The sequence below is a fragment of the Oreochromis aureus genome, linkage group 3 (genome assembly GCF_013358895.1).
Source record: "Oreochromis aureus strain Israel breed Guangdong linkage group 3, ZZ_aureus, whole genome shotgun sequence".
Classification (NCBI taxonomy): domain Eukaryota; kingdom Metazoa; phylum Chordata; class Actinopteri; order Cichliformes; family Cichlidae; genus Oreochromis; species Oreochromis aureus.
In genome coordinates, this window is record NC_052944.1 from 37,953,806 (window position 1) to 37,975,001 (window position 21,196).

Genomic DNA, 21,196 nt, shown 5'->3' on the forward strand with positions numbered 1-21,196 from the left:
TTGTGTGTTTTTGACAGGCTTCTGCTAACAAAGTACCTAAAGAAACAGTTTTAAATCAGTTCACTGCCAAGTAATTTGTTATGTGTACACAGTTCAGTCAGGAGTTAGCCACCTGAATGATTCATAGGTCAGTGTTAGTAACTTAACAAAAAACAAGAAGATTTCCTATAAAGCCATCAAACTCTTTACATTCACATGTTTGTTTGTTGCAGGAGCTTCACTCTGAATCCTGACCTCCTCCTTCTGCTTCAGTGGCTTCTGCCTCCATAACTTGGTCACCATGGCAACCAGCTGGATGATTGGAGTCCCTGTTTTCACTTTCACAGTCTTCACTGTTATTTCACTGTTGATGTTTATATTTCGTTGTGATAAAAATTAGCAGGCTGTTACATCTGGTATCATGTATTGGCGTTTCTCCTCCAATATATCAGGAGAATGAGACCAACTGAAGAACTTTCCCCTCTAACTGAAAAGTTGGTCCAGCCCAAACAGCTGGTAAATCACAATAACATTAATCAGTATTTAGAGACAGATGAATTATTTGTGCAGCACTTTTCCTGTGGATGAAATCCCTTTGCTACCAGCAGCGCCCTCTTTTGGCTGATTTTTTTTTTTTTAAAAAGTCACCCACGGTGGAAGCGCCTCAAATACAAAAAAACAAAACAAAACACATGTTCAGGGGCTTTATATGATTAAACATATCTATATATATATGTATATATATATATATGTGTCTATATATATATATTTTTAGGACAGTAACACAGACAAGGTCTGTAGAATAGCAGAGCTAAATCAGCATATTAAAGACCTCAAGCGGAAAAAGTCAAAGTTCCTTTTTAACACTGGTTTACATTTTGTTTTTGTTGTGAAGATTCTGGATGTGAGTTTGTGAGAGATGTAACACTAACTGCACAGTTGGCAGATTTAAAACAGCAAAATAAAATTCCAAATAACAAAGGTTTTTTTTACTAGCTGGTGTCATTAGGAACAGTTAAGAGAGGTTAGTAACATCTGGAAGACTCAGACTGATGCAGAGATCAGAACTCTGGTTCTTTCAGTTCTTCTGGTTACTGAAGCTGCTTCTTTGTCAGTCTTACTGTTAAAAAAAAGTGTTTGACTCCTTTGTGATTTTTTAAAATATGTTTGTATGTTTTTTACTTGTTTCAGATCACTAACTTTAAATACTAGACAAATATAGCACCGGTAGTTTATTATTACAGGAAAAAAATCCAAACCTATATGGCTCTGTGTAGAAAAAAAAAAATTTGATGTTTGTGTGTAACTATAACTGTCAGTACAATAAACATAGTTTTAAGACATGTGTTACAGTTTTCTGTACTATAATCAGAAATAAGATGGATTAAAATTGTCCTGAGAGGACTCTATTAAGAACTCTGCAGTGTCTCTTTGGCCAGCACCAGTGTGGTTTTGATGCTTCCTGTTTAGTCACACAAACTGTAACTGAGGTTACTTCTCTGTAGATTAACATCATTATGAGTTGTGTGTAACCATAACCGTGTGTTTTTAGTCCTCCTGCAAACCAGTCTTCTCCATGTTATTGTGCCATCCTCCCATTTAACTACCTCCAACTACTACTACTACTAAGACTACGAAAGTCTTCAGGTGCCCCGCTCCTCGCCTCCACCACTCCTTCCCACCAGGCAGCCATAACCACAACTCCACTTTCAAATCCTGTCTCAAAATGCTTGTAATTGTGTGTGGGTTGTTTTTGTTTTTACTTTTCTGTTCAACGTGACCTGTAGTGTTTTGAATCAGCAGAATCTCACTGAAACTAAAGTTTGTTTGATGAGGTGAAATTGCTGCTTTTTCTGACACACTGAGTCAGAACAAGCATGGGCGTGGCAAAAAGTGTTCCCCACAGTGAACAGTGAAAATATGAGCAACACATTTATGAGCAAACATTTGCCAGTGTTTTTTGGCAGACATCCTCAGACCAAAGATTTCTGTAGTAAAATATAAAGAAGTGAATTGTCTTTGCTCCTTTTTTTGTTCTCAAACTGTTCTCCTCTAGAAGCTCAGTCTGGCTGGAGTTCTTTTTTGTCCTCATCTTCCCTCATGGATTGCATATTTCATTGTTTCCAGTTCGTACCTCTGTCCGAACTGTCCCCTCTATCTATCTATCTATCTATCTATCTATCTATCTAGTCTTTTAAGCTTCTGTTTGGAAAGATGAACCTTTAACATAAACTGAAGCCCATGATAGTACAGATGGTCTCTGTTGAAACTGAGATTTGAATCTCAATGAGATTTTTATTTATTTAGAAAATATATACACAAATATAGGCATAGATTTTAAGAATAAAACAAATCAAATCTAAAATCATATGTGAATGGTCATTGTTATCATTTGTGACTAACGTTGGCATTATTAAAGTGCACACTAAACACTAAAGCGCGTTCATAAAAGCTGGCATTGTGCAGGAGAGGCAGCTGCTGGCAGATGTGCTGAAGAGGAGGAAGAGGAGAGGTTCTGATGGTCCATCTAGGCTACATTGGGTCCACCACAGTGCCCGCATGAGGCACCTCTGGGGCAGCATGATGTCATTAACCGGCCAATCAAAAGGCCGACAGGCAAACACACCACGGCTGTAATGATCACCGCAGGCAGAATTCTACTTTCTTCACAGGCTCTCGGTGCCGGCTGCAGAGATAAAACAACAGAAATGCACTCTCAGATTTAGACGAGAATTTTATTCTGATAACTTCTTACTTTGATTACATTTTCACACAAATATCTGTACTTTCTATTACATTCTATTAATTACCAGGATATGTTGCATAAAAACAGATGAAAGTGGCAAACCAGTGTGTCATAGTCTGAGATAAGTGCAACCGCTGAAGTGCAACCTCAGCTACCCTCTACGCTGCCTTCCTGTAACATTTCCACATTTCCCAAAGTCGTGTGCCCTGGGCTCGTACATGTGACATCCCTGAATACTCACAGGCACAAACGGAGGACGGGTGCTGCTGCTCTGATCCGGGCTCCTCTGGCCGGTGACCGTCAGCCTCACAGCAATCACGACTTCATCTTGGATGTAGCAGAAGTAATCGCCCTGGTCGTCTTTCTGAGCTTGCTTCAAGGTTAAAGAAAAGTTTCCGTGTGAGACCCAATCCGGGGACAGCGACAGTCTGCCCTCAGCAGCCCCGGTGTCTTCCCAGGAATTCCGCTTTAACACGTCTTCTCCGTTTTTCTCCCACCGCACAGACGAACGCGCTTTCCCTGTAGTTGAAAAGTAGCAGGACAGGCTCACCGCGTCTCCCTCGCTGACGCATCTTTCAGAGGACATGACAACTTTGACCTGAACATCCACCCTCCGAGCGCCGCATCGTAGCTCATAAACGCCGGTATCGGTATAAACTGCGGGATTAAACACGACCGACGAGTGGTTACCGATGCGCTCTCGGTAAACCTCGGTCGGTGTCCACACGCCTTGCTCGTGGGCAGCCACCTTCACCTCGGGGGTCCCGTAAAGATCAAGCCGGTACAGATCACCCTCTTCATCGGTCTGACAGTTTTCTGGAAGCGTAAACGGGTCTCCTAAAATAACTCTCACATGTGGTATCCGTCCCTGACTGCAACCGGCGAAGATGAAGGACGCAAATACGAACAGCTGAAGAAGCCTCATTCTTCCAGAGTGCTGGATGAAAGATGGCTCACTTGACTCTGCGGTGGTTCAGAGTATGACGGGCAAAGCGCTCTCAGAGTAAAGTCACAGATGGGGGGGGAGAGTTCCACACTTCCGTTTCTCACATTAAGAGCTTTGGTTTAAGCGGCTGTGCAATTTAAAGTCGCACAATAGACCACAACCATGTTTGCTGCCACACACTGCTCTAGTGTCTACGCACCTTATATGGCCATAAAACTGTGAGAGATTCTGTTCTTGAGTGTTTCATGCAGGCAGATCCTGATTCAGCACAGCTTATAGTTTCTTATTTCCTGATGTTCACATTGTGTCTCGACTCCACATGTAGAGTTAGTACTACTACCATAAGGACTGAACTACAAACCAAGTCCAGCATAGCTGAGCTTTCTTTGCATTAGCTGGCTCATAAAACCTCAATCAGATATAACAGACATGCTCCAGTCTCTGTTTGCTCTCACACTGAAAGTGATTTCACGCCTCCTTTCACACCTACTTCAGTCCAAAACAATATCAGAGGAACTGTTGATAGAGAGCAATAGAATATATAAGAAATACAATAGAAACACAGCAGTGCTGCAGACGATCAATGATATTTCACAAGATCAATGAACACTTGGCAGTGAAAGTCCACAACAAAGTCATTCAGTCATTGTTGATTATTGACTCATCTGAAGCTATGAACACATGACCCACTCAGATTATCTGTTTCCATACGTTACCATATCACAGAGACGCCTTCCTGATAATGAAACTTGATTTTAGGCTCCATGTACCTCTCATCTCAGAAACAGGTGCAAATTGTTGTGCAAATCTGATTATTTTATTGGAATATGAACATCATGTGATGCTGCCAGTGCAAAGAAGAGAGGACGGTGACTCCTTTACAACCACTCACTGATAAAGTCACCTTTACATCCCCCTTTGCTCTGTTACAAGCTGTATATTGCTGATGTTTTGTATCTTTTCATTGTTTTCTCTTCACTTGTTATTTATTCAAATGTTCTTTGGTATGAATTTTTCCCTCGCTGTCTTTATTTCACACAAATACCTGCAGCCTTTCTGACTGGAAACAGTTTTGTCAGGATAACAGAGCCGACTGCAGAGAAACACCTGGACTGAGTTTAGATGAAGCTTCAGGTTTAACTGTGGGATTATGGCAGCAGATTAATGCTTCTTACTTTGTTGTATATTCATTTTATCTTAATGTGCTTTTGTTAAAGGTTTTCAGTGTTTATTCCATCAAACATTTGAAGTCATTTAATGTGCAAAATGAATAAATTCATGACTGTAATCTGCATCAGGTTAGAGCGTCACTTTGTTACCAACTGAAAACTTTATTGGCACACAGCAGCTGACCTGAGCTTTTTACAAAGAGCAAAGAAAACAGGAAAGACTGTAAATCTGTACAAACGGGCAGGATTAATACTCGCTGTAAATGAATATACATACAGAACATGCTCTCACCAATGGGGGAAAACCTTCAGATGTTACTGATCTTTGATGATTCAGCATTTTAATGGTCTGGGTGACGGTAAGAGAGATGTTACAAAGAAAAACAAATGCTTCAGATTCTTGCTTGACATTTAGACCTTCCCCTGGATGTGCCCTGTTAGAAAAGAGAATATCCTGTCAAATTAAGGCTGAGACTCTTGTGTTAAAACCAGGCTGTGATGTGTTTGACTTCAACTAATATCAGTACATAAATGTGTCACCGCTTTTTTCCGTTACATAATGTGGTAAAGTGCTGTAGGCTACATGTTTGGTACAAATGATTTAAACAGAAGTGGTTTTGTTTTGGCATTCTGGTTTTTGACTGTGTGTGCTATTCACAGCCCTGCAATATGACATCCATATCAATTGAAGTCATGTTTAGTCCACATAACAGTTTCAGTGAACCATGCACTGCCCAAAGACATTCAGACTTGCTAAACCAAAACAAGGCAAAGCTTGATAAGGTTACTCTACATTTTCACTTTGCTGTTTGAATGCTTTGCCTTGCAGTGTCACACCTAAGAGGATATTCAGTTTTACTAAGTTTTTTCTTTTCTTTTATCCTATGTCGCCTCACCTTGAGGTTGGCAAATCTGTCTATCACATTTTGGTGGTCAAGTCTCTCAAGCATCTCTTTCTCAACTGACATCACAGCCAGGTGCTGGAGTCTGCTTTGACCCATGGTCCTTCTCAGCCAGGTATGGAGCTGAGTCAAGACACTAAAAGACCTTTCACAGCTACAGCTGCTAACTGGGTTTGTTAGGGCAACCTGAATAACAGTTTTCAGTGTGGGGAAGATCTGATTATCCAGAAGATTGTACAATGTTAACATATCTGGAATGGCATCAGCCTCACTCTTGAGCTTCAAAAAGTTTTTGGCAACCGTGACTTCCTCTGACTGAAGTTCAATATGGTAATGCAGTGCCAGGGCTGACAACCCAGTTTGTTTTGCAGATTCTGTATAGCAGCTTTAATATAGGGAGAACACAACTTCAGACTGTATGAGTAAAATTAGTTGTTTTTTTCTTTGCCAGTTTAACAGTTTCTGTTTTGCCTGTTAGTACTCCCTGTCTGTTTTCTTACCTGGTTCTTCCTGATCTTGTAGTTTCTCCTCATGTTCTCCTCTTTCCTCTCTCCCTCTTTGGACTGACAATCATACACAAATAGATTGTATTCAATTAGATTTAAAAAAAAAAAAGTACTATAAAGATCACTAATAAAAAAGTCCTCTCTCAGTGTACTTTCAACCAAAAGGCAAATAACCAAACCACATGTACATCTAATAAAGGATATAAATATTGAAACACTGATCCAACATTATCCTTTAATGATCTTACACTTTTACCTGGATGTGGCTCCTTTTTTTTTTGAAAAAAACTTCCTCATATCCATTATGAACCTGGCTGTCTCCCTGTACACACACACACAACAGGAGTTATAAGGTTAATGGGCATCCAGTCAGTTAGCTAGTTAGTACCTTGGGTTCAATATCGGCACATGCAAATATGACAAAATAACCAGTTTCTCTCATTACATTTCAAACAAGACAGTGGTAACAACAATAGGCTACGGACAATGTTATCAATGTTACAATGTTATCTATACTTTTGTTGTTAAAATGTTCCATCTCAATTAAGTACTGTATGCTTTTTATATTTTTAGTAGTGTGTCCCACAAACAGCAAATATTGTAAAAAAAAAGAAGAAGAAATAAATCATTTGGGGGTGCTTTGATTCATTTTGATTCAAAAATGGGCTAAAATCGCCCCTGGTGGAGAGTGAAAGGGTTTGCTTCATTAGATTCTGAGAGGTGAGTGGACGCATTTCCGATTCTTATTTAACGAAAATAAATGTAAATATACGTCTACAAATATTAAAATTAATCCAAGAAGCACTGTGGTCTAAAATGTATTCATGTGTATTGTTTAATGGTAGAATCATACGTTTGACGTTTGTAAAATGGATCCTAATGGGAAAGAAGGTGAACCAGGCTTCATAGAATTTATTTTCATTTGTCAAACCACGTGTTTCCATCTGGAAGGAGGAACTTTTAACCTAAAGGCCTCTGTGATGGAGCAGGCGAACCACGAAGTGTCCGTGAAAATGTCCGGACTTCACCGTGAACATACAGGAGGCCTGTGAGGACTGAAGGCACTGAAGAAGAACATGTACCGCCTCACTCAGGCAGTGGTGTAAAGACACTGTTTATTTAATCACACACAGCTGAAGCAAGATGTTACATAAAAAAGAAAAAAAAAGAAATTAAGACAGTAAACGAAAGCTTTGATCGGTGTTAAAATGCATAATTATAATTATAAGCTGCACACATAAATAAGCTGAAGCGCATTAATAAGTTAAAAGTTGTCACTTATTGATCCTAAAAGTCTTCAGACGTCTGCCTGGGACGTATTTGATGGATGGTGGCCATTCATCTGCAGAGGAGGAGGATGGCTCAAAGGCTCCGACGCCCCATCTACATCATGTCGTTCATCTCCGGGTCCAAAGCGTCGGAGAAGACGTGACAAGTACGTGGAGCAGTGAGATTTCAGGAACCATCCACACACAAGGCCGAAAACCAAAAAGACCACAGCTGTGATGCAGACAGCGGCCAGAGTTCCCAGTCCGTTTACTTCTGAAGTCGTCTGTGTCGGCTGCAGAGGATACAAGAGGAGAAATGCGATCAGATTCATGGAACTTTATATGAAGCTGTTTCAGGTTTGATTAACGCGTTTCTGTCTAAATACTCACAGACACCGATGTAGGGGGAGGAGTGCTGGTGGTCTGATCCGGGCTTCTCTCACTGACCTTCAGCCTCGCAGCAGCTGGTGTTCCGCTCTGTGGCAGTCCACCCTTTGCTTGGATGTAACAGAAATAATCCCCCTGATCTTCCCTCCGAGCCCGCTGCAGGTTTAAGGACAGGTCTCCGTGTGAGAGCCAATCAGCTGACAGAGACAGTCGATCATCAGCAGTCCAGTTATGCCGGGCTCACACTGTGCGATTTTTTCAGTCGCGCGATTCAGCTCCTGCTCAAACTGTACGATTGACTCGCAGGGGTTAGAAGTTCATAGGTCACGATGCAGGGTCTCACACTATACGGCCCGATGCTCTGATGCGACCTGAGTGCTCAAACTGTGCGTTCATAAAATGAAGGTTATAACAGAAATTCTGTCGCTCGCTCTCCCTCTCTGTCTTTCACTCACACAGACACGCACACCACCACCATCAACTTTATGAAAAACATTGATCAGGCAGCTGTGATTGAGCAGCAGTGTAAATCCAACTATTTTCACGGTTGTTGTGGTCGTGATAATTTTGTGAGGCCACATCGAAAAGGCTTGGGTGAGCTTTCCAAAGTTCTACAAGTTGAGCCTCCATCGCTTGTGTCCAGATCACACGCTGCACTGCCGTGCTGCGCCGTCTTTTTCGCTGACATTTGTGTTTGCGCGTGCGCAGTGTGAGAAGCTGAGGTGACACCCTCACGACGGTCGCGAGGATTTCAAACCTTCCCGACCAAGCGATTGATGATCGGGAGCTGGTCGTGAGGTGTTAATCGCTTCTCGTTACCCCACGTACACTACACGATGCACGACGCACGATGAAGGACAAACTCGGGCCGATCACCAAAACGGTCGCACGACTCAAAAATCGGCTCAAAATGGGCCAAAAATCGCACAGTGTGAGCCCGGCATTACTTTTACCACCGCACGAGTCTCTCCTTAACACATCTTCCCCGCCTTTAACCCAGCGCACAGACCAGCAGGTGCCAGCTGTAGTTGCATAGTAGCAGGACAGGCTGCTCGCTTCTCCCTCTGTGACGGATGATTCTGAGACCACGACAACCTCCACCTGGACAGCAGACACCTCCCGACCGCCGCACATGAACACATAAACTCCACCGTCCGTGTAAACTGAGCGGTTAAAAACAACAGAGGAGTTGGGACTGATGCGATCTCTGAAACTTTCCTCCGGTGTCCAAACTCCGTCTCGGTGCGCAGCGACATCCCGGGACTGAGGCTCTGTTTGGCGAAGTTTTCCCTCTACATCAGTCGGACAGTTTCGACGGAGAGTAAACGAGTCTCCTAAAATCACTTTCACATATGGTATACTAATACTACCCTCACTAAAAACTCCCCCAAAGAAGAGCGCAGATAAGAGCAGCTGAAGCAGCTCCATGCCGAATGTCCCTATGTTGAGAAACTTTGGCGGCCGGTATTCGGCTGAGACGCTGTATAGGTCAAGCCAGCAATGTTTTCACTCCACGATCCGTCTACTCCAAATTAAGTGCTTGTCTAAATCCAGCTAGCTTCACCCTGAGAACACACTGACCGTACCTCTGTGACTTTGCATCTCCGGTGCAGTTTTGCTGCATTTAAAACACAACGTTAAACTGGTAGCGGTGAAAAGCGGAGCCTTTATTTAACTCGGTATCTTTTATTTTGAAAACAGCGGAGCGGAACAGAACAGCGCATGCAGTCCCCACAACCTGCATCATGTCACGGTGAGACACGGTGCAGGTTCAGTTCTGTGGCCACACCCCGTTTCATTTGTCATTCGTCTCGTCTGCATATTAGCACGCTCTTATTCATATACGATGCATACACGTGTTTGCGCAAATATGTAAAAATCGGATCGCACTGGTTAGAGTGACAAACTCAATCTAGTCAGCGAAGACTGAAAAAATACACCAAAGAGGAATGAAGTTTGGTTGACTAGTGACACAACATGTGACCCCAACCTCACACTTGCTCTTTTTATGGTGTCTCAATAGTGAATCTCTTCCTGGGGCAGGCTAAATATGATGTAGTATGACATGTTCCATAACGGATTTATAATATGGATACACATTTTTGCACAATATCAAGTATCATATCGCATTATTCACTAGTGCACACAGAACAGTGAGACAAGCCGAGACATGTCTCAGAGTGTGGGGCTCCAGTAATAATGACCTCAACAATCTCCAGTAAAGCACAGTTGATGCAAACATTAATGCAAATATACAGGACAACTGGACACAACAAAGTTTGCCCTGCAGTCTTATCAGACTATTAAAGCACGCGAGGAGAAATACGAGCTGATTCAAGAGTAAACAAATGAGTCAAAGCCTCATAGCTTCGCCTCATTTGACAGAACTGTAACTTACTGATGCGGTTTCACGGTTAGTCAAAATGATCGAAATCCCAGATATATTTGTCAGTTATTCTGCAGCTACAAGGTTACGTTCTTGTATTTATTGTGAAACTAAAGCGTGAAGCTGTCATGATATATGTTTCCAGGGAAAACTCTACCAATGTTACGCTACTATTGTTTTATAATGTAGCTGCTGGGATCTTGTTTCAGTTGTTTCACACTTTGAATTAGAGTATTTTTTAGTCTTTACATATCAGCATAAGTATCAGTACTGTAAATTTCCCTAATATGATTTTGAGGTTGCATCCACACCTGAGGGTGGAGCTTCACCACCAGTTGGGCTAGCACTGAATAAAGAGACACTCAGCTACTGTGTGCAAATTTGAAAATAAATACTGACATTATTATTATTATTTTTTTTTAACAAATGGATAAAACAGGAGTTTATCCCAATCTGTCTCACGCTTATGGCCAAGACACTGGCCTGATGGTGGAATTGAACTCAGGACTGCTCCATGCTGCACTCAAAGGATATATTAGTTTTAATTGTAGATTAGGTGCTCTGTGAAGAAATGCTGTTTAACAATATTTGAGATGGTTTAAACATGTTTGTAATGGCTGTCTTTCATGGAACAGGGTTGAAAATCTGTGTTTTGTGTGTTTTCTCAGGAAAAACAAGGAGTTGTGGATGTGGACTACAAAAATCAAAAACAGATGTAGTTCTATAAATAACGGAACAGGAATATACCATTTTGTCTAACTCTGATAATTTGGGCAACATGGTTGAATTCATAAGAGTCGCATTTTATTGCGTGCATTTTAGATAACATCAAAAATATTAGAGGGGAATTTTACACACAAATTACAGTCAAGGGGACGTTCCCTTGACTGTAATTTGCCTGCCGTGACCACATCCACATTACACACTGACTTCATGCAGTTCATCAGTGGATTAAAGTATAATTTACTCTGTGTAACGTTATCTGCTATAAGAGACGCAATTAATTTGCTTTAACGTGAAAGAAATAGACGGCTTCCTGACCCCCGTCTATTTCCTGCCTTTCTTGTCAGAGTGAGTTGGGAACAGAGTAAGAGAAGGAAGCTGAATAAAAGTTAAATACAAATAGAAAAAAGATTATACACCAGATTTGAGCAGTAAACTAGTTAAAGAAATGGGAAAGTTAGTAAGGAGTTTTCACTCGGGATTAGAGGACTCCAGCCGGTACCTGACTTCAGGTAATCGTTGTACCTCAGCTAGCTGCTCGTTAGCTTCGCTGACGGTAGCAACAATGTTCATGGTTTCTCATGAACATCCAGCAAATGTTAAATTGTTGACACGTCCCTCTAGTTTTTGTAATTGCTTAGACAAGGTTTAACTAATGGGAAACGATGCAACTGTATTAACGTAACCAATGGAAGGACTAGGCTTATAGTAGCTTAGCATTTTAGCCTTGCTAGCATGCTAGGCTGCGCAAGCTATTAGTGTAAACGTGGTCTATTTGTCATTGTTTTGTCCTCAGTGCGACCAGAGTTCAAGTTAAGTTTATTTTGACCAAGGACAATCACGAAGAGTGTTTGTGTAACATTATAGTAATGAGTTATAAAGACCTACAACACAGAACCGAAAAAAGGCAGATGCGCTATACTGCCAAAAGTATTCGCTCGTCTGCCTGCTCACGCATATATGGACTTGCTTGACATGACATCCAGTCCATCTCTGCTCTGCCTGAGGCGCTTTGTAAGCTGTCAGTGAGCAGCTGACCGCGTTAGGAAACCCCCTTTGTCTGTGCAGAGAATCTTAGTTGTGAACTGAGTTTTGTAACCTTGTAAACCAAAATATGTGAAAATTGTATGTTTGTGCATCTACAGGTGAGAATTTGTGTAAATAAGATTTGTTTGTAAAAAATATTTATACAAGTTATAAGACATAAGTTGTAACGGGCGCCATTCTTTTTGTTAAGGTCTGCTTACGGATACAAAGCAAAAAAACCAAAAACCATGTAAAACTCTGAGCTCAACTTCCCTGGCTGTGTGTGACTTTTAACTTGTGAATTTTGAACCCAATTTTTATTTCTTTCAGCTGATTGGTCAATGTCATGTCAATCACAAATTTTACAATCCAATCAGATAACAGATGGGGTTTGGCCGTATAAGAGGTGGTTTACTGAGCTTCAGGTCCTGGAAGGGTAAAGGCCCTTTCATGTGCCAGCGTTTTCCTTCATCACCATAAAGGAAAACAGTCTGTGCGTGTCCGGGTTCTGTGAATATTTATTGCCAGCCTGACCTGTAGTTTGATTTCTAGGGCGATCCATGTAGGTAAAACATGTCAGTGACTCAAGAGGAAGTTGAAACTGCAGCAATAGATGCAGTGTCTTTGCATGTCAATGGATTTTATGTAACTGAAGGATCTGTGGGAATAATGTGTGTGAACCAGTGCTGTGACAGCAAATGCACTATTATGGTAAAGTGTAAGGTCAGTTGTAGTGCCCAGACTGACTTTTTTATTTTTGTTATCATGACTGCCTTCATTATTACCTGCCAAGATTCAGGTTTATACTGGGACTTGGAAGGCAGATATGACAGTAAGTTAGCTCATGTTACATGTTACAGTGCCCATTGCTCGGGAGGTCAAGCAGGTTGTCTACTAATCACAGGGTTCACAAGGTTCAAGGTAGGGCTGTGCGTTATGACTAACATCCCATATCCCGATATAAGACATTATGTCTCGACAATGATATATATCACAAAATTTTTACATTTCCTGTAAATTCTGTGAATCTCGGGCAACTTGACGTGTGTGAAGTGTTTTCAGCTGGGGGTCGAGTGTTTTGACCGATGGGTTAAACTATACATTTTTAGACATAAGTTGTAACGGGCGCCATTTTCTTTGTGAGTATTTATTACACGGCGTGCTGCGGGGAAAAGCCTGTTTTAACGTTTGAGTCTAAGGTTTATTTTTTTAAGCACCTGACAGCTCTTTTTTGCTTCTCATCCTTAAACACGCTGCATACTCTTTCATGTGATTCTTGCTTAGGTTGGTGACGAGGTTTGAGTCTGAGGTGGGGACTGGTTTCCTGCATAATTTGCATAGAACAGTTTTCTGATCCGTGGCAGACTTTTCATAAGCAAACCATGTTCATGCTACATGCCTCGTTTAGAAATAAGGTCCTGGATTTGTTTTGACTGGTTTATCTGTTTGTCATGATTTCAGCTTATTTTGAAAAAATCTCAACAGGATCTTCTCCTTTATTGTGAAAGGTTTATGTGGAAAATAAACAAGCGGGTGGCAGAGCCACACTAATTTGTGCAACTAGTAGCTTTGAGTGTTTGAAGTCATTCAATAGTAGATTAACTTTGGTTTAGTGTCATTGAGCCACTGAATGAGTCCACTGAGCTTCAGCTGGCAGACGGCCTGATATTTATCTTGCACTGATCAGATCAGATATTCAGGCCTTTAAAGTAACTTCCACAGTTACTTTAAAGGAAATCCCAGATTTAGGAGCTTGGATCGACTTTCCAAATACTTGGCTGATACCAATAAAAACGGGAAAATAGCTCCAAGGATTCATCCTGAGAATGAAGGAGTAGAGCGTTTCTTTGCTCCGAAACAGGAGGAAACATATATATATACGGTGTGGGCGGTGCCTTTTTTTTTCTAAACTCTGATTGGTTACTTTTCTTAACTGGTGAGTGGAAGAGAGGGGATTGGGGCTATGACATGCCCGAAAGTACAGTGTGCATATCCCTGATATCACTGTGCACCTACTCTGTAAAGTAGATCCGGCAGGCAGATTTTCGAGTTCAGAAAAAGTGAGAGAGAGGGAACTGCAGAGGTTAAAGCAAAAAGGTTAATATGCTGATGTAAATGTGCAGGAAAACTCAGTTCACTCTGTAGTCTAAGAATAGATTGAGCTCTCAGTGCTCAGTTTGCCCTGCAAGTTTCTGCAGCCACAGAGTGTCTCTGCCTGCATCTGTTGCACAAACATCTCTATCATATGGCCATGTAAGGTAATATCATCGTCCAGGACAAAAGTGTAATCTAACTGTTAAAGAGATTCAGTTCTTAAGTGTGTGTCACTTCTTTGCACTAGCTGGCTAAACAAACCTGAAACCTCTGCGAGGTCTCGATTAGGGCTCTGTATCGTCACTGGTTTCTAGAATCGATTTGATCCACGATTTGAATTGGGGAAATTTTGCCTCAGACAGTCAGAAATATCATTCTGATCGTTTATCAGTACTGACACTTGTGAGACTTCATCAGAGAAAACACAGAAAAAGATGAAGGAGACTTTCCTGGCCTGGCTTTTTATAGCAGATAACCTTAACAATATTCTGTAGTAGCACAAAAACTGAAGAAAACCATTAATCAACATATGAACATTACCTGATGCTGCTGAAGAGAAGCAGAGCAAAGTTACAGAGACACAGCCAAGCGTTTTGCAATTTGGCATCATTTAAAACTTTACAATTGTATTGAACAGCAGGAAAGAGGCTGTCTTGTCAGAAGTCATAAAAAAAACAGTTGCTGACTGTAAACAACGGTAGACTGGTGCGTGATAAGCAAGCAAATAATGCAGAAAACAGAGATTTCAGATTGGAAATTGTTCTTGAAATACAAGCAGAGAGACAGCGAGCTCTGCATGAAGTGTGATTTTTATCGTGTATGGAAGAAAAACAGCAACAGTAAGAAGGAAATTATGACAATGTTAATGTGAAGCGTAGTTTGGATCTTCTTTTGCTGCTGGTTCAGTCCAGTTTGGTTGGGGAAAGACTGGGCAATCGAGGGCAAAAAAGACGTAAACACAAAGCGCTGACCCGCCGACACATCAGAATCGGTGAGCTGTCGGCTTTCAGCACCAACAGAGTGTCTGTGTACACGCCATCAGATGAGAAAGGAGACATCTCACTGATTGTGATGCGGCGGGTCCACTCATTGTGTTTACATCTTTGTGTGGAATCCGTGTATCTGCTCTCATTTGCTGTTTTTGCTGTTTGGTGGTTGTTGAAATAGTTTTGTGAGCTTTAGCCTGGGATTCTGCTGTTTCTGGCAAAATACATTTATATTTAAAACTCGATTAAGTGTCTGTAAATTTTCCACTTGCTTCTTTGAGTCAGGTTTTCTGCTTCAGTCTCTGTTTGCTCTCACACTGAAAGTGATTTGACGCCTTCCTTTTACAACTGCTTCAGTCAGAAACAATGATAGAGATCAGTAAAGAATATTAAAAAATACAAAAGCAAAAACCGCACTGATGCTGATAAGGGAGTTACGTGTCATTGAGGAGTGTTGCAGAAGTTCAGTGGTGTGTGCAATCTCTTACTCAGACTATTCTTGTGTGAAATGTACACAGAAGGAAGTGATACCATCAGTCAGTGACAGCATTCACTTTGCTCTGTCACCATGTAACCACATCCCTGTAATCAAAACAGTCTAAACTAAGCTTCAGGTTCCAGCCTGCCTCGAAGACAAGGAGTGTGAGCCAGTGCACGTGACTGACACCATCAAATATATTTAACCAGTTACTCCATTCATTTTACACTCATGCATAGTTTATATGCTTTGTTTCACGCTCACCAGTTCTGTAGTAAATCCCACCCAGTCAGTCTATAAAGACTGGAAAGCTCTTGTTAGTGTGTCTGTCTGGAGTCTTTAATTAGAGAAATCCAATCAGCCAATTGAATCTTTAGTTTTCATCTCAGAAAATTGACAACGTCATTTTAGGCTTACAAAGCTGCAATTTTACTGCAGAATTTCAAACAGTGCAACAGCTTTTCCTTTCTCAGGAATTTCTTTGAGAAATTTCTTCCTTTCTTTCAAAATTTCTTTGTTTCACCTTTAACCAAAAAATGTGCAGTTGAAACATGAAACACAGGTTGATTGGCACGATTCTATCAATGCAGTGTCATTGCAGTCTATAGATATGAATCTTTCACAGTTTGGACATCACATTAACATAAAATTGGTAAAATTTAGTGACATTTTGGACGTTCTCTAAGAGCTGTACAGTTCACTTCAGGGTATTTATGCATTACCTCTTGGTTGTGTGCTGGCACATACTGTGCATTCACACACAGTTAAAATGTGGTTTTATTTGCATAAACTGTTGAGGCGCATCAGTTCATTCATGTACAAGTAAACACAAAACCCCATTTGAGTTTTTATCTGATGCTGCCTGCCTCATGAACTGATGTTAGTTTCTCAGCAGCAACCTGACATCAGCTGAGAATGATCCTCTTCTTATTATCATAAAGGACGGGTACTTGAGGGGGATATTTGATTATTTGACAAGTGAGTGACAAAAGCAAGGTTGAGAAAAGGGTTAGTATACTCTGTATACCTCTTTATACCTATATATAGATATACAGAGGTGGAGAGGGTATATTAAAAAATAAAAAATGTGACTAATTAGTTCCTGTGTGTGTTTCAGAGTGATGGAGAGCTCCTTCTTAATAAACCTGCAGAGCAGTGAGGACGTCCAGCTTCAGGACCTCCTGGTTGGAGTTCACGGAGGACTTCAGCTTCTTGTAGCTGCTCCTGCTGATAGATGTCATTGCTGTCTTCTCCCTCTGCACTGGCTGCTACGTCTTCTTTGTTTCTGCTTTTCTCTTTGTCATGACTGTGAATCAGGCAGCTGTGCTGAAAATATGATTGTTCTCCTTATAATAAAAGCTGGAAGCTGAAAATCCTGCCTGTGCTGAGACATTTTTTCATGTATGATCTTCACAGCAAAAACAAACACAGGACAAAGGAAACTGTGGGTGATGTCATCTTTAGTTCATAGAAAAATATTAAAGAGTCTTAATTTGAATCTATTATTTACCAAATTGAGCCCAAATGAGTGTGGATCATCACATACATACTATTGAACCAAATGGCCCAAAATGTGTCATCATTATTACTATTTTTAATATTCTTTATCAGTAATATGGACAGAGTAATGTTTTGGCACCTGCATTATTCTTATTTTCATTGTCAGACTTTGTTCTGTTGTTGGCTGATTGTTGTAAACTGGTTATAACAGAGGGAAGATCATTCTGGGCAGCGGAAATGTGGAAACATGAAAAATGGAAAAAAGCTGTTGACAGTAATTTATTAAAGTATCAGATTCATTCATTAAGGTCTGTTCTGGGTTGTTGGGGCCACTTTTTCTTCTCCTGTACAGTCCTGTCTGCCTCTCTGTCCTTGGCAGGTGGTTCGTTCAAGCACCCTGTGACTTCTGTGCTTAGGATTCCTGTCTGTCTGGACTTTGTTCAGAGTTTGTGCCTTTTTAAAAGGATGAACAGCTCTACAGTTATTTGACCCAATCTCCCTCAGTGCCCTGCATTTAAGTTGTCTGTCCATTACACCTCATGACAGACATTGTTAAGTCGAAATAAAGGTTGAAATGCTTGAAAGGTGCACTTTACTCATTTTACTGTTTGTGGAGGCAAAGTGAAGGGTTAAAGTGAGATTTTGCAGATGCTACTATCCACTCCCTGCACTGACAGTATACTGTTCACACCGTTTAAGCCTCATCACTGACCATGAGCAGCGTCTCCACTGTGCAACAGTCTAAAACGGTGCTTTACTGTAAATTCACCACAGTTTGCCAGACTAACCTGTAACTGCTTGCATTTGAATAACAAAGTATACATACCTCAGTTTGTTTTGGAAACGTTTCACGATATAAAAAAACACAACTTCTCATCATATTGATCCAGTATCTGAATTTAAATAAAATGAGGATTTGCCAGCTAAGCTTTAAATTTCTAGTTAATCAAATACTCCTGAGCAGTGCTCATCTAAATAACCTCTGTTCTCCTGTCCTTGTGTTTCTCCGTCTGAGTGAAGTTCTCTCGCACTCTTTTCTCTTTTTGTCGGTGTTTGTTGAGCTGATAGAAACTTCTCATTTAAAATTAGCTGCCTATTAAGGTTACTCCCTTTATGCTTGCTCCTTCTCTGGTTATCGATGGTTACACCTTGGTGCAGTAAAGAGGATGTATCTTAAGACGGCTGATTAATTTGTTTCATCAAGTCATCTACAAAATTATTTTTTATAGAGTATAGGAGCCGTGGCAGTTCGTCTGGAAACAACAACTGCAATCTGCACATTTAGACTTTAAAAAAAAAACCTGAAATACAATTTCTACTTTATTCTCAAAATTATCATTTTTTTTCCCCCAATGTGTCTCTAATATTAATACTAATACTATACTAATGTTTGAATGCGCGCAGTGACGTGAAATAATAACTTCCCGTCAAATGTGTTAAACCTAAAGTAAGGAGCCTGTTTTGAAAATGTCAGGAGTAGAAAATACAGATACTTGTGTTAAAATGTAGGAAGTAAAAGTAATTACAGATACCTGAAATTTAAACTGAAGTACAGTATACATGCGTAAGGGTCGAATTTTGTATTACATGAACTAATTTCGAGCTGCAGCAGTGATTGGATTTCCTGCAGAGAGGAAAGGAGGCCGAGTTTTCTCCCGTGGGCCACACGCAGGCCTCACACAAGAAGCTGCAGCGATTATGCATCGCGGAAAATTATCTTTTACATTCAAATGTAACCTAAAATCATCGGCAACACAAACATAACAACTTGTACCTAAAACATTTATTCAGTGACATTAATGTTCACCATAATCGTTGGCACTCTGGGTAATAATATTAACTCAAGTGTGTCCCAGAAAACAAATAATTCGCATTATTTTTGTGATTTTAAAAACTTTTAAATGTTGGTGTGATTTTGTTTTTCGTGTTGAATTCTTACTTGCTGAAGGCTCCATGGAGAGCACGGGAACACTACTGGATACTGGTGTTAACAGAAGGACTGCATGTAGACTGAAGAATATTTATTATGAATCATTAAAGTAATTATTAATTACTCAGACATTCATTGAATAGTTTATTTAGTGGCAGTCTGTATAAATATACATGCAGTTGGATAAAATGTTAAATAAAAGGCTTATTAACGGAATGTTTCAGAAATGCAAACTTGAAGATTAAATGAACGGAATAAAATGCATATGAATTCCCTTTCCTGCATCCTCAAACACATTCAGAGATATGTTTTTAGACGCTGAAAATATGCAGCTAGCAGTAATATATTTAACCGCTGGCAGCAACTGATGAAGGTAACGCATCTGCGCTGGGTGGTTCACCAGCATCCAGCCCACAAGGCGACACTTCAAATCTTCTCCTCCACAGGACTGACGGGAATCAGGCTGGCAGTCCAAATTCCTCCTCTGACAGCTACTCGCGTTTCTTATCGATGTTCGGCTGGAGTTTCTGTGTCGGCTGCAGAAAACATAAAATAATTATCTGAATTCCGGGGGCAAGACACACGTTGATAAAAGCTCCTTACGGTGCTGTGTCCAAATATGACCATTACCCTGCCATACACATGCTCTGAATTCCACGCTGCTCTTCTCGTTTTCGTGCCACACCTATCTGCTCACGAGGCCTCGGTGTCTCGTTTGCTTTTCCCCTCCGTGCTCTTGTGTGCAGACTTACACACCACCCACCCTCCCCACCCTAGCTAAACAGCCAATCACTGTTAGTATGCAAATGGGCCGGTGTCAGGTTTCTCAGTTAGGGCAAGGCAAAATGAAGCAGCAAATCTCTGTCGTCAAAATCACAGCGACTCGTCAGATAATTAACAACTAAAAAAATACATCTATATTTGTACAGTCAGTGGGAGACTATCCATCGTTCTTCTCACAGTTTCTTTAACCCTTTCTGCTGCACAGAACCAACTGGAGGACCTGTGTCTGTCCCGCCCACGTTCAACTCTGCATTTTGCAGTTCTCCTCCTTAGATTTACTGATGTAATCTCAGCGCTTTTAGTAAAGCTTGTTCGCTTTTGTTACATAAAAGAAAAAGGAATTTCCCTTTCTTGCCCCGTGCAGTCTAAAGGCCTTTACACACAGAATATTCAAAATATTTTTTCATAATTTAACAGGACCAATAAACTCAGTGACATGGAAGGACTGTAGAAAATTAAATCATTACAACACGCACACACGCACACAAAATCGCAAAAACACAATACTCAAAACATGTTTCAGAAATGTAGACTTGAAGATTAAACAGAATAAAATGCAAATCAATATGAATTCCTTATACTAAACTTCATAAAACCGATTCAAATATGTCAAAATATGTAGCTAAACCAGAAATATATTTAACGTGTGGCAGCACACACACACACACACACACACACACACACACACACACACTCCTTGTTTCGGCATATTCCAGACAAACACCCAAGAACTTACGTGTCACGACGCCTCAAGATATGGCTTACGATGCTCTCTTCTTGACCTTGAGGCTCACAACAGATGGATACCCCCTCATTTTTTTTCGCTTTCCACTTGTCTGGTGGAGTAATAAACCCCTTGGTCTGCTTTTTTAGTCTGTTGTAGTGTTAAAAAAAATCTTCCATCACCGACCCAGCCAGATGACACAGAAAATCGGCTATCAATTCCGTTTCTTTCGTCTTCGTAGGAATTGCGCTCAGCTACAACATGCGTTTTGTTCTCCCACCTTGCAGACACAGATTTATTGGTTATTGGAAAGTACACGGTAGTAATGCAGATTGTCCTTCTTCCACAGTTACTTTAAAGGAAATCCCAGATTTAGGAGCTTGGATCGACTTTCCAAATACTTGGCTGATACCAATAAAAACGGGGAAAAAGCTCCAAGGATTCATCCTGAGAATGAAGGAGTAGAGCATTTCTTTGCTCCGAAGCAGGAGGAAACATATATGGTGTGGGCGGTGCCTTTTTTTTTTTTTTTTTTGGAACACTGATTGGTTACTTTTCTTAACTGGTGACTGGAAGAGAGGGGATGGGGGCTATGACACGCCCCAAAGTACACTCCTCTGGAAAGTAGATCCGGCAGGCAGCTTTTGGAGTTCAGAAAAAGTG

At 40.8% G+C, this 21,196-nt stretch overlaps 2 protein-coding genes and 1 long non-coding RNA gene across 3 annotated transcripts; 1 reads left to right on the top strand and 2 right to left on the bottom strand.

The window, feature by feature from the left end:
- Positions 1 to 1,519: 1,519 nt before the first annotated feature.
- Positions 1,520 to 4,075, bottom strand: LOC120439304. Its single transcript, XM_039610154.1, has 2 exons — positions 2,967 to 4,075; positions 1,520 to 2,665 (listed from the first exon to the last, which is right to left on the bottom strand). The coding sequence occupies exons 1-2, from the start codon at positions 3,648 to 3,650 to the stop codon at positions 2,507 to 2,509; spliced, it is 843 nt and encodes a 280-aa protein (XP_039466088.1). The 5' UTR covers positions 3,651 to 4,075; the 3' UTR covers positions 1,520 to 2,506.
- A 3,296-nt stretch (positions 4,076 to 7,371) lies between these two features.
- On the bottom strand, positions 7,372 to 9,331 carry LOC120433701. The gene is made up of 3 exons (XM_039600459.1): positions 8,857 to 9,331; positions 7,907 to 8,142; positions 7,372 to 7,809 (listed from the first exon to the last, which is right to left on the bottom strand). Exons 1-3 carry the CDS (start codon positions 9,329 to 9,331, stop codon positions 7,546 to 7,548), a joined length of 975 nt encoding a protein of 324 aa, XP_039456393.1. The 3' UTR covers positions 7,372 to 7,545.
- A 1,984-nt stretch (positions 9,332 to 11,315) lies between these two features.
- On the top strand, positions 11,316 to 16,969 carry LOC116329862. The gene is made up of 2 exons (XR_004200204.2): positions 11,316 to 11,524; positions 16,714 to 16,969. It is a non-coding gene; the product is annotated as an uncharacterized LOC116329862 (long non-coding RNA).
- The last annotated feature ends 4,227 nt before the right edge of the window (positions 16,970 to 21,196 follow it).

Bases quoted from the DNA above. Each gene is read 5' to 3' on its own strand.
- LOC120439304 (XM_039610154.1), bottom strand. From the start codon at position 3,650: ATGAGGCTTCTTCAGCTGTTCGTATTTGCGTCCTTCATCTTCGCCGGT. The intron at 2,666-2,966 runs GTGAGTATTCAG...TTATCTCTGCAG, and splicing joins CCCGTCCTCCGTTTGTGCCT to CCGGCACCGAGAGCCTGTGA.
- LOC120433701 (XM_039600459.1), bottom strand. From the start codon at position 9,331: ATGGAGCTGCTTCAGCTGCTCTTATCTGCGCTCTTCTTTGGGGGAGTT. The intron at 8,143-8,856 runs GTAAAAGTAATG...GCACAGTGTGAG, and splicing joins AAGGAGAGACTCGTGCGGTG to CCCGGCATAACTGGACTGCT. The intron at 7,810-7,906 runs GTGAGTATTTAG...TATCCTCTGCAG, and splicing joins CTCCCCCTACATCGGTGTCT to CCGACACAGACGACTTCAGA.